A 12,373-nucleotide genomic window follows, 5' to 3' on the forward strand; every position below is an offset into this window, starting at 1 on the left:
GCAAAGCCTTCACATCACTAGCTGTACTGGTTTAGATCAAAGCTACATACAGCGACATAAATATGTTCTTACTAGTTGCTCGTAAACGAACACAATATAATATGATCAGGAACAGAACTGTGAAGTACCTTGATCATCCTAAGAGAGATACCGGAATATTTTGAGCATAAACCTGGTTGTTAAGAGTTTATATGTCGTAGAGGTTCACAGGTCTCATTCTATGAGGTCATTTATAATAGGTTCGCTGAGTCATCATTTCTTTTTGATCTCAAAGTAAGGAACTACCATCCCCGTCCTAGCTCCTAAAATTGTTATCAAAGGCTCTATTTTGTGTTTGTCTCATCATTAGAAGCCAGTGAATTCTATTCTGAGCAAGAGATTCAGATGGAAGTTGTGCTGAGTTCTCTTCATACCTATCGTCATTCTTTCGCCAAGACTGAATTGGCCAAATCCGGGTGGAGTTTCAGGAGAAGTGTCGCAATTTTAAGACACACGTGTTTTCTCAACTTTTGACGGGCCTTCACACAGGTCCTCTGGTTTGAATGCTAGAAAGATGATTCCTCACAGGAGTACAGCCCTCCTGTCTGTAATTGTGTTCGTCGCGCTTTTACTCTTCATTTTCTCGTCATCTCCGATCCCTGATCCCGGCGAGCAACCAGCCACAGGCCCGGCCAAGTTCGTGCCCACACCAAAGCTACCCTCATTAAGCAACTTCCACCTGCCCTCGTTCCGCCCTCCCTCCCATGAGCAACCCGAAGAACAGAACAACAGCACACACGGCGAGTCGAAATGGTACAGCACCCTGGAATGGTTGAACCCATTCTCCTCTGCCATCACATTAGATGAGACTCGCTCCGTCCTCCCTCCCCTTCGCGAACGTCGACCGATCTACACATACTACGATGCGAAATATAACCCCAACAAAGCCAATGGCAAGGATCTCAAGGAATTGCAGAGTGCCGATGCGGAATTGCTCCTCGCGTGGCGTCGGGCATGGTTCGCGCAAGGATTCAAGCCTGTGGTGTTGACTCCGGGCGATGCAATGAAGAACCCAAACTACGAAATTGTTCAGAAGTGGAAACTCGCGCCCAAAACGCAGAACGAGGTGTTCGCCTGGCTTGCGTGGGGGCACATGGGCACGGGCTTGCTCGCGGATTTCCACTGCTTCCCCATGGCGCGTTATGATGATTTCATGCTGTCGTATCTTCGGCGGGGGAGTGTCCCAGAGTCCATTACCCGATTTGAAAACCTTAAGAATGGCCTTTACGCGGCTGAAAAGTCGCAGATCGATGCAGCCGTTCAGAGCGCAGTCCTGAAGCTCGATGATAAAACCCAGTCCTTCGTTGATCTGATTGATCCGGAATCGTTCAAGGTTGAGCCGCCGACCGCTTTGGCGTTCTACAAATCTGCAGCCATTACCTCTGGCTACTCTGCCGTGCACGAAAAGATGACCGAGAACGCTGCGAGTGGTCAGTTGGCTCTTGTCCAACTGATCAACGCCCACCTCCATAATAAATTCCATAGCTCCTTCCCCGCCGGACTGGCTGTGCTGAAGCCGTTCCCTCAACACACTACTGCCCTGGTGGAGCCTGCTCTTAGGCTGGCAAAGGCCCTTATTCAGTGCCCGGAGTCGCCCATTCCCGACTCTTGTCCACCCAATGACCCCGAATGCCGCCCATGCGGGTCTGGGACCGCAAAGCAACCCATGCGTATCAGCCAGCCTTCGACCTATAAAAACACCACCTTCTTGTTCACCATCGGCACCCTTCCTCACCCCTACACTCTTATCAGCCTTCAGAGGAACTCAGAGCAGATCACTACAGCACAAGTTCGCCGGGAGACCGAGCGCGACGCATGGCTCTCTGGGGTGACCAAGGAACACCTTGGGCCCGAATTGGGTTCTTCATACCGGGGAGTCATCTTCAAGCAGGTTGTCGCAGGCGAAGATGCTGTCGGAACTTCGTTGTGGATGACAGTGGAATCTCTTCCTGCAGAGGCAGGCCAGAGTCTTCCGGCAGAGCTCTTGGACGAGTTTGAATGGCAGTTTGGCTTCAAGATCCCTCGTGGGGGTAAGATTGATCCCGCCACTGAGAACGACATAGAGTCCACCAAGAGTGCGCAGGATAACACGCCAAGCGAGCAAGGAGTCGGCAAAGAATATGAACTCATCCAAAAAGCCCGCGAGGTAATTAAGAATAAGGAAACGACCGGTATCAACATCAAAGATGTTGTCGAGGCTTGGAACCTTGCAGACACAGAGGTTTGGCGTTTTGTTAAGGCCTATCGGTAAGTCGTTGCCTTGTATCTAATGTCTCATAGGCTGTTGCTAATCCCGCATTCTACAGGGCTCGAAGCGTCGTTGAACGCCAGAAGTGGGAAGATGAAGAGAAACCGTTTGCTGGCTCGAGACCGTGAGCGTGCATTTATGGGGATACCATCTACGAACCATTTCCTTCATATATGTATTGTAACTTCTTTTTTTTGGTTTGGCGTAATTCAAATATAGAAATTTAACTGGACAGATATTCAAGCCTTACCTACGGAGTACGTATGAAGTTTTTAGTGCTCATGCCTTGCCACTTTTTGCCTACTGCCTCAAGCTAGCCCTCCTCGTCAAGCGACCAATTCGGAATAATCGCGAATATTGAGAGAATCAGCTGATGATATGGGATTCTTGCAGGCTATTGTTCAAACCTCGATTTCCTAAGGCTCCCACTGCAGCTCATATGCCCCGTGCAACCCAAGGCAACGGGCATTTCTGAGTACAAAACAGGTGATGGAGGACGACCTGGATATCTCACATCCCTGAATCTGCTCATCAGATAGTACACACAGCCCATACTGCGGCTGAGTTCCCAAGCTTGCTGTCTATCATGAAATTCGATATCTTCAAGATCGATAACCACCACTTGTCCATTGGCACAGAACAGAAAATTACCTAGGTTCAGGTCATAATGCTCGGCTCCGAGCTTGTAAAACTCCTTGAAAGCATTCTCAAGAGATAACTCCAAAGTCTCCTCTTCGACACTTGATTCGACTTGTTTCGCGAGCTCGCGCATAGTAATGCCTTCATCTCTGAAAGGATCAAGGCCCGACACCCATTGAAAGAGCCGCCAAATAGAACTGGGAGGACGGTTCCTTGAAGCTTCTGCAACTTTGTATAGGAAGATATCTCGCAGAACTCGGCTTCCCGTTCGTCTTTCTGTTGCTTGACAATGACTCTTTCTGGAAGTCCAAAACGGGGCTCCGCGAGTTGTAAGCGGTGTACGGTCGGACGAATCTTGCGTATCGTTCGTCACGGCGATACATTTGTTGCCAAAATAGATCATCTATGTTGTGTGAGTTTGCCAAATCATCTACTGTATATGATAAGAGCTTTACCGAAGACTGGGCATCCATGGGCGCGATAGAAAAGGTCAAAGGTGGAAGAGATGGGAAAGCTCTCCCGCTGTCTGTCCCCAACCATTTAATCCCAAGGGTCTGTCTATTCTATTTCTGACTAGTTTCTTACATGCAGCTTATGTGAAATATGTAATCTGTACATACTGTTGTAGTAACTAGTAATTCCAGCCAAACCATTGGCCCAACGCGCAATCCGATGGTCATCCGACTGCTCGGACAGTGGCGATCCCCGCAAAGATAACGTTCTGGAAACCTTGGAAGGGACCTGTGATTATCGAGTTTGGAGATCTGATTTCATCTAGACTTTTCCTCCTTCGACACTGACATCTCGAGGCTTCACTCATATATTCACGTTGAAGCCAACTCGTTCTAAAGGATGCGCACTTAAAGTCGCCCTTGAAAGCTTATCTCTACTTATCAGTACCCCACATTTTCGCTATGGCGCCGGGAATCCTGGAGACGGAGTCTACGGGCGCAGTTGAGAAGCCCATCAGCCTGTCTGCGTTGACTGAGGACTGGGATGACACTATTCGGTTCTATCTCAACGGCACCAAGGTTGCTCTAGACACGATCAACCCAGAAGTGACTCTACTCGAATACTTGCGGGGTATTGGGTTGACAGGCACAAAGCTCGGATGTGCCGAGGGAGGCTGTGGTGCTTGCACTGTGGTGAGTTTCAGTCCAATATATCGGGTTATACATATACATAGTGCTAACTAGAGCGTTATACCGTCAATAGGTCGTCTCCCACATCAATCCTACAACGAAGAAAATCTACCATGCCTCCGTGAATGCCTGTATCGCTCCACTCGTTAGCATTGATGGTAAGCACGTTATCACAGTCGAGGGGATTGGGAATGTGAAAGATCCCCACGCTATCCAGCAGCGGATTGCGGTCGGCAATGGAAGTCAATGTGGTTTCTGTACTCCTGGAATAGTCATGGTACGCCTATATAATCCTTTCGCTGGCTTTTGTTTTTAGAGGGATCGGAAGTTGACTAATAGCTTCAAGTCTCTTTATGCTTTGCTACGAAACAACCCATCTCCCTCGGAGCACGATGTTGAAGAAGCCTTCGATGGAAACCTTTGCCGCTGCACGGGTTACCGACCTATCCTGGATGCTGCCCAGAGCTTCAACTCAACCAACAACTGCGGAAAAGCCTCCGCCAATGGTGATTCGGGCTGTTGCATGGGGAAAAATGGATCCGGTGGCTGTTGCAAAGGGTCCACCAAGAATGGCGCGATCGAGACTGTCGATTACAAGTTCCCTGCGCCAGAATTTAAGCCGTACAGTCCAGACACAGAGTTGATCTTCCCTGTCGCCCTGCGGAAACACGAATACCGACCCTTGGCATATGGCAACAAGAAGAAGAAGTGGTACCGACCGGTGACCGTCGAGCAATTGTTGCTGATCAAGAGCGTCCACCCAGATGCTAAACTAATTGGCGGAAGCACGGAGACACAGATCGAGGTTAAGTTCAAGGCAATGCGATATGCGGCCTCCGTCTACCTGGGAGATATCCCCGAATTGCGACAATTCACCTTGCACGACGACTATCTGGAGATCGGCGCAAATGTGTCTTTAACAGACCTCGAACACATCTGTGACCAAGCGGTAGAGAAGTACGGCGATATCAGAGGCCAACCTTTCAAAGCAATCAAGAAGCAGTTACTTTATTTCGCTGGACGACAGATCCGAAATGTCGCTTCCCCGGCGGGTAACCTGGCCACTGCATCGCCCATCTCTGATCTTAATCCGGTCTTGGTAGCCACCAACACTATCCTCGTGGCCCAATCCCTCGAAGGAGAGACTGAAATTCCAATGACCGAATTCTTCCAAGGATACAGAAAGACTGCCCTCGCCCCCAACGCGATCATTGCTAGCTTGCGCATTCCAGCCGCGAAGGCACAGGGAGAGCACATTCGAGCCTACAAGCAATCTAAGCGGAAGGACGATGATATTGCCATTGTAAACTCCGCGTTACGCGTGACTCTTTCGAAGACCAATGATGTGGTCAGCGCCAATCTTGTGTTTGGTGGTATGGCAGCTATGACCGTCTCAGCAAAGAATGCCGAGGCGTTTTTGGTTGACAAGAAGTTCACGAACCCCGCAACTCTAGAGGGTGTCATGAGCGCACTGGAACAGGATTTCAACCTGCCATTTGGAGTTCCTGGTGGTATGGCTAGTTACCGGAAGTCTTTGGCTCTGGGATTCTTCTACAGATTTTACTACGACGTACTTTCAGAACTCGATGTCAAGGCTTCGGATTTAGATCCAGATGTTGTTGCTGAGATTGAAAGAGCAATTTCTACAGGATCTAAAGATCTTGAGAGCTCTGTTGCCTATCAACAGAAGATTCTTGGACGAGCGACTCCGCATGTTGCGGCATTGAAGCAGTCCACCGGAGAGGCTCAATACACAGATGACATTCCTGTGCAACAGAATGAGTTATTCGCCTGCATGGTTCTGTCTACCAAGCCTCATGCCAAAATCCTCAGCGTTGACCCGTCCGCTGCATTGGACATTCCGGGCGTTGCGGACTACATTAACCACACGGATCTTCCTAATCCTAAGGCAAACTGGTGGGGACAACCCAAGTCCGATGAGCTTTTCTTTGCCGTCGATGAAGTTACTACTGCTGGTCAACCGATTGGTGCCATTCTAGCGACTAGCGCTAAAATCGCCGAGGAAGGTATGAGGGCTGTCAAGGTCGAATATGAAGACCTCCCGAGCATCCTTACGATGGAGGAGGCCATTGAGGCGAAGTCTTTCTTTGACCACTATCGCTCGATCAAAAATGGTGATACCGAGGAAGCGTTCAAAAAAGCTGACCACGTCTTTACTGGAGTCTCGCGCATGGGTGGCCAGGAGCACTTCTACCTGGAAACCCAAGCATGTGTGGCGATTCCAAAGCCAGAGGACGGTGAAATGGAGATTTGGAGTGGTACCCAGAATCCCAACGAAACGTGAGTAGCGATATATCTGACTCTGTCTCATCGCAGAATTTAAGCTAATCGTTTACAGACAAGCGTATGTCGCTCAGGTGACAGGAGTATCTGCGAACAAAGTTGTATCGCGCGTGAAGCGACTGGGTGGTGGCTTTGGAGGCAAGGAGTCTCGATCTATTCAGCTGGCTGGTATTTGTGCCATTGGCGCTGCGAAAACAAGACGACCCGTGCGATGTATGCTCAACCGTGATGAAGATATATTGACTTCTGGTCAGCGGCACCCGTTCCTCTGCCATTGGAAGGTTGGTGTGACCAAAGAAGGAAAACTCCTTGCTCTTGATGCAGATGTATACGCCAATGGCGGTCACACGCAAGATTTATCCGGTGCTGTCGTGGAGCGAAGCTTGTCACACATTGATAACGTTTATAAAATACCGAATGTCAATGTGCGCGGCTGGGTCTGCAAAACCAATACAGTATCAAACACAGCTTTCCGTGGTTTCGGCGGCCCACAAGGCTTGTTCTTCGCTGAGTGTTATATATCGGAGATTGCAGATCATCTGGATATTCCGGCCGAAGATATTCGGGCCATCAATTTGTACAAGGCAGGTGAGCTGACGCATTTCAACCAGCCTCTCAAAGATTGGCACGTGCCTTTGATGTACAAGCAAGTGCTAGAGGAGAGCTCTTACAAGGAGCGTCGGAAGGCTGTCGAGGAATACAACGCGCAGCACAAGTGGTCCAAACGTGGAATGGCGATCGTGCCAACCAAGTTCGGTATCTCTTTCACAGCTCTCTTCTTGAACCAAGCAGGAGCTCTGGTTCATATCTACCACGATGGCAGTGTCCTGGTGGCACACGGTGGTGTCGAAATGGGACAAGGACTCCACACAAAGATGACCATGATCGCCGCCGAAGCGCTGCAAGTGCCGCAGTCGAACGTCTTCATTTCGGAGACAGCGACCAACACAGTGGCCAATGCCTCCTCAACCGCCGCCTCGGCAAGCTCCGATCTCAACGGCTACGCTATATTCAATGCGTGTGAAGAATTAAACAAACGCCTACGTCCCTTCCGCGAGAAGATGCCCAATGCCACCATGAAAGAACTAGCCCACGCAGCCTACTTCGACCGTGTCAACCTCTCCGCACAAGGCTACTACCGCACCCCGGATATCGGCTACGTATGGGGCGAAAACAGCGGCCAGATGTTCTTCTACTTCACACAAGGTGTCACGGCATCCGAAGTCCAGATCGACACACTGACCGGTGACTGGACGCCTCTACGCTCCGACATAAAGATGGACGTAGGCCGCAGCATCAACCCCTCAGTGGACTACGGCCAGATCGAAGGCGCCTACGTCCAAGGACAAGGTCTCTTCACCACCGAAGAGAGTCTTTGGCACCGAGCCTCGGGCCAGATATTTACCAGAGGCCCGGGCAATTACAAGATCCCCGGCTTCCGTGATATCCCACAGGTTTTCAATGTCAGTTTACTGAAGGATGTGGAGTGGGAGAACTTGCGCACGATTCAACGCTCGCGGGGTGTCGGCGAGCCGCCCTTGTTTATGGGTAGTGCGGTCTTCTTTGCTATTCGTGACGCTTTGAAGGCGGCGCGTAAGCAGTGGAACGTCACTGACGTGCTCTCTTTGGAGTCCCCTGCTACCCCTGAGCGGATTCGGGTTAGTTGTGCGGATCCGATCATCGAGCGCGTAAGAGTGCATCCTAAGGAGGGGGAAAAGAGTTTCTTTGTTGCCATCTAGTGGTTGTGCATTTGTGGCTGACGATTTGTATGAGATTATGCCTTTCTCGGGTTTTTGTTTAGCATATTCAAACAGACGAGTACATTGATATTTTTTCTATCTTTGTTTATGAATTCCGATCTCGTAAGATGGTTTGTATGAGATGTGCGAAGAGATGTGATTTAAGATGATATTCAACACGACTTGCATATTTTTGAAACCAAGTGGCATTCTTGATTTTAAATATTCTACTGGGAATTATTATGACAGAAAACACCCCACATATAGAAACAAATAACCAAGGCAAGCCCAATGAAATGCTGGAGATGCCACAAAGACAGAGGGAGGACAAAGAACATAGTCCTATTGAGAACAGCGAAGATCAAAAAAAAGATGGAAGAAGACAGGAATATATTTCCCATCATCGCTTCACATCATATTCAACATAGCTACTTCCCCTCAGATCAGGACCCGAGTCCAACTGCAACGCCCTTTCCCCTGCAAAACCAACCTTCTCATTACCATATGACGACGGCTCATTCCGCACTGGCACGGGGGGTGCCGCCGCCGCCGTATACTGGGGAGCAATGTGTCCATCCGCAGACATATTCCTCGGAATAGCAGTGAGTGGAACTTCAGCAAACCCATTCGCATCATGGGGTGGTGGTCCGCCTCTAGGCACAGGATCTAGGATATGACCCTTGCCTCCCTCGCCGCGGTGTTTGTCGCGGGTCCAGAAAAGCATCATAGCGCGAGTTATACCAATCAAGGCGATGAATACCCAAAGTAAGAGAATGATGGTGGCGATGATGGCTTCGATTCGCAGGCCTGCTTCCAGTTTGTTGATCACGCTGATGACGACCTCGGTGATTTTGTTGGCTGTTTGATCGCCTGCATCGGCGAGGAAACTATCGGAGGGATTGGAGGTGTCGTTGATGCTGGAGGCGGCACCGGCGGAGAATGTATCATTCGGGAGAGTGGGAAGGGTGATGTGTGCGTGCTCGGCTACCCAGTTCAGACCCTTTTGGAGGGCCTCTGCTTTGAGGCCGATGAGGCACTCGTATAGCTCGTAGACGGGCTCTTGCAGGAGGGTGCCTTTGAAGGTCTCGTTTAGAACGCTGGATGTATTGTAGATGAAGAAGTTGAGAGTCCCATTTATGGCCTGCGTGCTGCTGTTCACCCAGCCGAAGACATTGTGGTTGAGGTCGGTGTCGAGGTTAGTGATGGCCTTGTTTGCGTCGGTAGCCCAATCTGTTGAGGCGCTTTCCAGTGCGTCCACGACCTTGTCTGCGAATTCTCCTACCTCAGCACTCAGTGCGGGAACGATTTTCTTCACCGAGTGCAGGAGCAGGTATTGGCACAGACAAGAAAATAATGCTGCTAATGCAAGAGCCAGTACGAAAAGAGCAGGCATGGATGTTGCATAGGCAATGGCCCATCGCACGAGGATCTGCCGCCGGCTGTTACTGAAGTGGCTTGCTGCCTTGATGCCTGCAGCAGCGGTATATGGCCGTGAGACAATATAGACAACGTCCATTGGATCGTGGGCTTCCCTGCGAACCAACTGGGAGCGTTCTTTCATTGAGCGCCATCGGCGGATTTCTTGCCATGCGATTGGAATGCACACCAATATGGCAGCAATGACGAGAACAATAATGAATATTTGGCGTGCCTTTAGTGCCAACGCAGTGACTCCGTTGAAGAAATCATTTATTCCTTTGTTGTCGTTGCAGAAAGTCAATTGTTTTTTGGCAGGGATCGGGAGAGCGGACCGATCAAAACTGTAAGTGCCCAAAGTTTCATTTACCAAATCTTTGACTTCTTGAAAGGGCGTTTCGAAGAGAGTCTTGGTGTAATTCTGGATCTCTTTGAAGTTGGGAAGGACAAGGCTGTCTAATTTTTCGACCGTCCGGTTGACTGACGACGGAAGAGACAGATTCTCTAGCGTAGTGATTGAGCTGTTGAGGTCGATTGGACTAGGATCGTCCGAGAATACGCTGGCCACTTTATTGATTGTCTCGAGAAATGAGTTGAGTTCGTCCTTGTATTTGTCCACGGTACTCTCAATGTCACCACTGATTGTCGTGAGGGTTTTGTTGATCCACTCAGTAGCTTCCTTGATCAATTCAATGCCCGCTCCTACCGTGCCACGGACGGCCATCGTAATGAGACAGGCGTAGGTGGAGTACATCATATTGATGACGAACCAGAGAATCTCCCCGACGCCCGTGATAGTCAGCAACAACACGGACTTCAGGGCGGAAACAGCCTCATCAACCGAGGAAGCCACAAGCTCGTTGGTACCCTTGGATAGGTAGTAGGGCATTGAAGCCATCGCGCTACCCATAGACTCCACCGACGTGCATGCAGAGAGCGCCTCACGCTTGGCGGATGCCATGTTGGACTGCAAGTCGCCAACTGCAATCAACACGCGGAAGAGAACAAGCAGTAGAAGTATTGTCCATCGATTGATCCATACTTGTGAAAGCCGAGCTCGCAGACCGAGATAGGGAGTGAGGCCATCTGGATGTAGAGGAATTATCCGCCCCGTGCTTGAATCGTGAGCCCCATAAGGCGGGAGCAGTGGAAAGACCGACCGACCGGTTCGGGTGAATACCATTGTAACGATTCTTTTTTTTCTGTTTGTCAAATGTTTCAGGTGTGGTATCGTCCAGCGAGGACCAGGAATGTTTGGAGGCGTAATTGGATCAAGGAAAAATATGCAAAGCCTGCATCAAAATGGAGATTTCTCAAAAGAGGATAAAGAGAGCAGAGGAGAAAGCCGAGCTAGTGGAAGGACATGGTATATATGATTTCTTGTAGACGTTGAATGAAAGGGGACATCAATAGATGAATAGACCGGGTGGACTGAGAACAATAGAATCAGAATAAAACAAGGGACAATGAATCTTCAAATATAGCAGGCAACAAACGTCACCTGGAAATTGTCAGACATCCTGGGCGGCAGCAGACATCACAATAGCCCAATGTTGCTCATAAAGAAGCAGCTTGATGGACCTTGGCAACCCCGTATAGTCAAGACAGCCCCAATCAGAGTGAACCATAACCATTTCGAAACAAAGAAAATATAAAAATAAAGCCTGAAGACAAGGTATCTGTGCAACGGTTTGTTTCATGAAGTATCAAAGCATCTCACTGGCTACTGTGAGTGTCGAAAGCGCCGGAGTGGACAGGCAGCCAAATATAGCCTCCATGGGCGCTTAGCCGCCCACGACTGAGAGCCAATAGCCGGACAGCGAGGGCTGGCTGATCTAACATCATGTTTGTACCCCGTACGGATATTTTTATCCTGTGTCATGTAGGTAGATGAGACGTATGTTGTTGGCATTTCTATGGGGTTAGTCTCTGCTATGGCTGTTGCCGCTCAACATCGGTGACTTGGTGTGAATGGATGCATAGACTCGCCCACTCAAGTGCAGAGCATACATTCCATGTATACAACTTTTGGTAATCGAACGATAAGTAATCATATTGCAATATGTTCCATCGTAATAATGGGTTATTTAGTCAGTCCACCAAGGGGTACAGTGTGTGAAATAGTGCTTATTCGACTTGTGGTCGCCTTGAAAGAGAAGCATCACGTGATATTCACCGAGTCGGTAAGAAACGTGACCACACGTGACAGACTCGCACCCTAACGACTTGCAGCCGCATGCTTTGAATTACATGACAAGAAGGTGAGCTCCCAATTGACCTCTTGGGTTTTGTTTATGTATAATACAACAATAATCTATGATTACTCTACTAGCCTTCCGTGGTATATTTTTCAATCTCTTCTCAAGGAGTATGCTTCAGGTGTGTTTCCGGGACTTCTACGGAAGGAAGATTGACAATAAGCACCATTCGCCTCAGATATGAAACTATCCTCCTAAACCTATAGCTAAGAGATGATAAATGTAGTTCAAGGAAATGTTTTTTTTGCTTCTTGAATCCTCCTCCGAGCCTCCATGTCAGTTTTTCGACAACTCTTTTTGTTTTAGTTGGGTATCGAGCAGAAGCTCAGGTCGAGGACATGGCTGCTTGGCGTCTTGAACCCTCCATGTCAGTTTTTCTTTTTTGGTTTCTGGTGTAAGGCAGGTGTTGAGCAGAAGCTGCTCTTGTTGGAGACCTATAGTCAGCAAGACCAGCTGAAGGACATCATGCTTGTTTCGCGTCGCGAAGCCTCCTCCGAGCCTCCATGTCAGTTCTTTGACTTCGTTTTAGTGTAGCTGAGTTTCGACCAGAAGTTGCTCCCGTGGGCTATCGCTGATAGCTTGAATGGT

At 49.2% G+C, this 12,373-nt stretch overlaps 3 protein-coding genes across 3 annotated transcripts; 2 read left to right on the forward strand and 1 right to left on the reverse strand.

The window, feature by feature from the left end:
• Nucleotides 1–553: 553 nt before the first annotated feature.
• N7518_008979 (uncharacterized protein) lies at nucleotides 554–2,415 on the forward strand (the record flags this gene model as incomplete). Its single annotated transcript, XM_057189906.1, has 2 exons — nucleotides 554–2,286; nucleotides 2,346–2,415. 2 exons carry the CDS (start codon nucleotides 554–556, stop codon nucleotides 2,413–2,415), a joined length of 1,803 nt encoding a protein of 600 aa, XP_057037562.1.
• A 1,425-nt stretch (nucleotides 2,416–3,840) lies between these two features.
• Nucleotides 3,841–8,111, forward strand: N7518_008980 (putative xanthine dehydrogenase HxA; the record flags this gene model as incomplete). The annotated part of the gene is made up of 4 exons (XM_057189907.1): nucleotides 3,841–4,071; nucleotides 4,142–4,345; nucleotides 4,415–6,369; nucleotides 6,428–8,111. 4 exons carry the CDS (start codon nucleotides 3,841–3,843, stop codon nucleotides 8,109–8,111), a joined length of 4,074 nt encoding a protein of 1,357 aa, XP_057037563.1.
• A 400-nt stretch (nucleotides 8,112–8,511) lies between these two features.
• Nucleotides 8,512–10,488, reverse strand: prm1 (pheromone-regulated protein PRM1; the record flags this gene model as incomplete). Its single annotated transcript, XM_057189908.1, has 1 exon — nucleotides 8,512–10,488. The coding sequence occupies one exon, from the start codon at nucleotides 10,486–10,488 to the stop codon at nucleotides 8,512–8,514; it is 1,977 nt and encodes a 658-aa protein (XP_057037564.1).
• Between the last annotated feature and the right edge of the window lie 1,885 nt (nucleotides 10,489–12,373).

The sequence above is a fragment of the Penicillium psychrosexuale genome, assembly GCF_028828465.1.
Source record: "Penicillium psychrosexuale strain IBT 29551 chromosome Unknown utg000005l, whole genome shotgun sequence".
Taxonomy (NCBI): domain Eukaryota; kingdom Fungi; phylum Ascomycota; class Eurotiomycetes; order Eurotiales; family Aspergillaceae; genus Penicillium; species Penicillium psychrosexuale.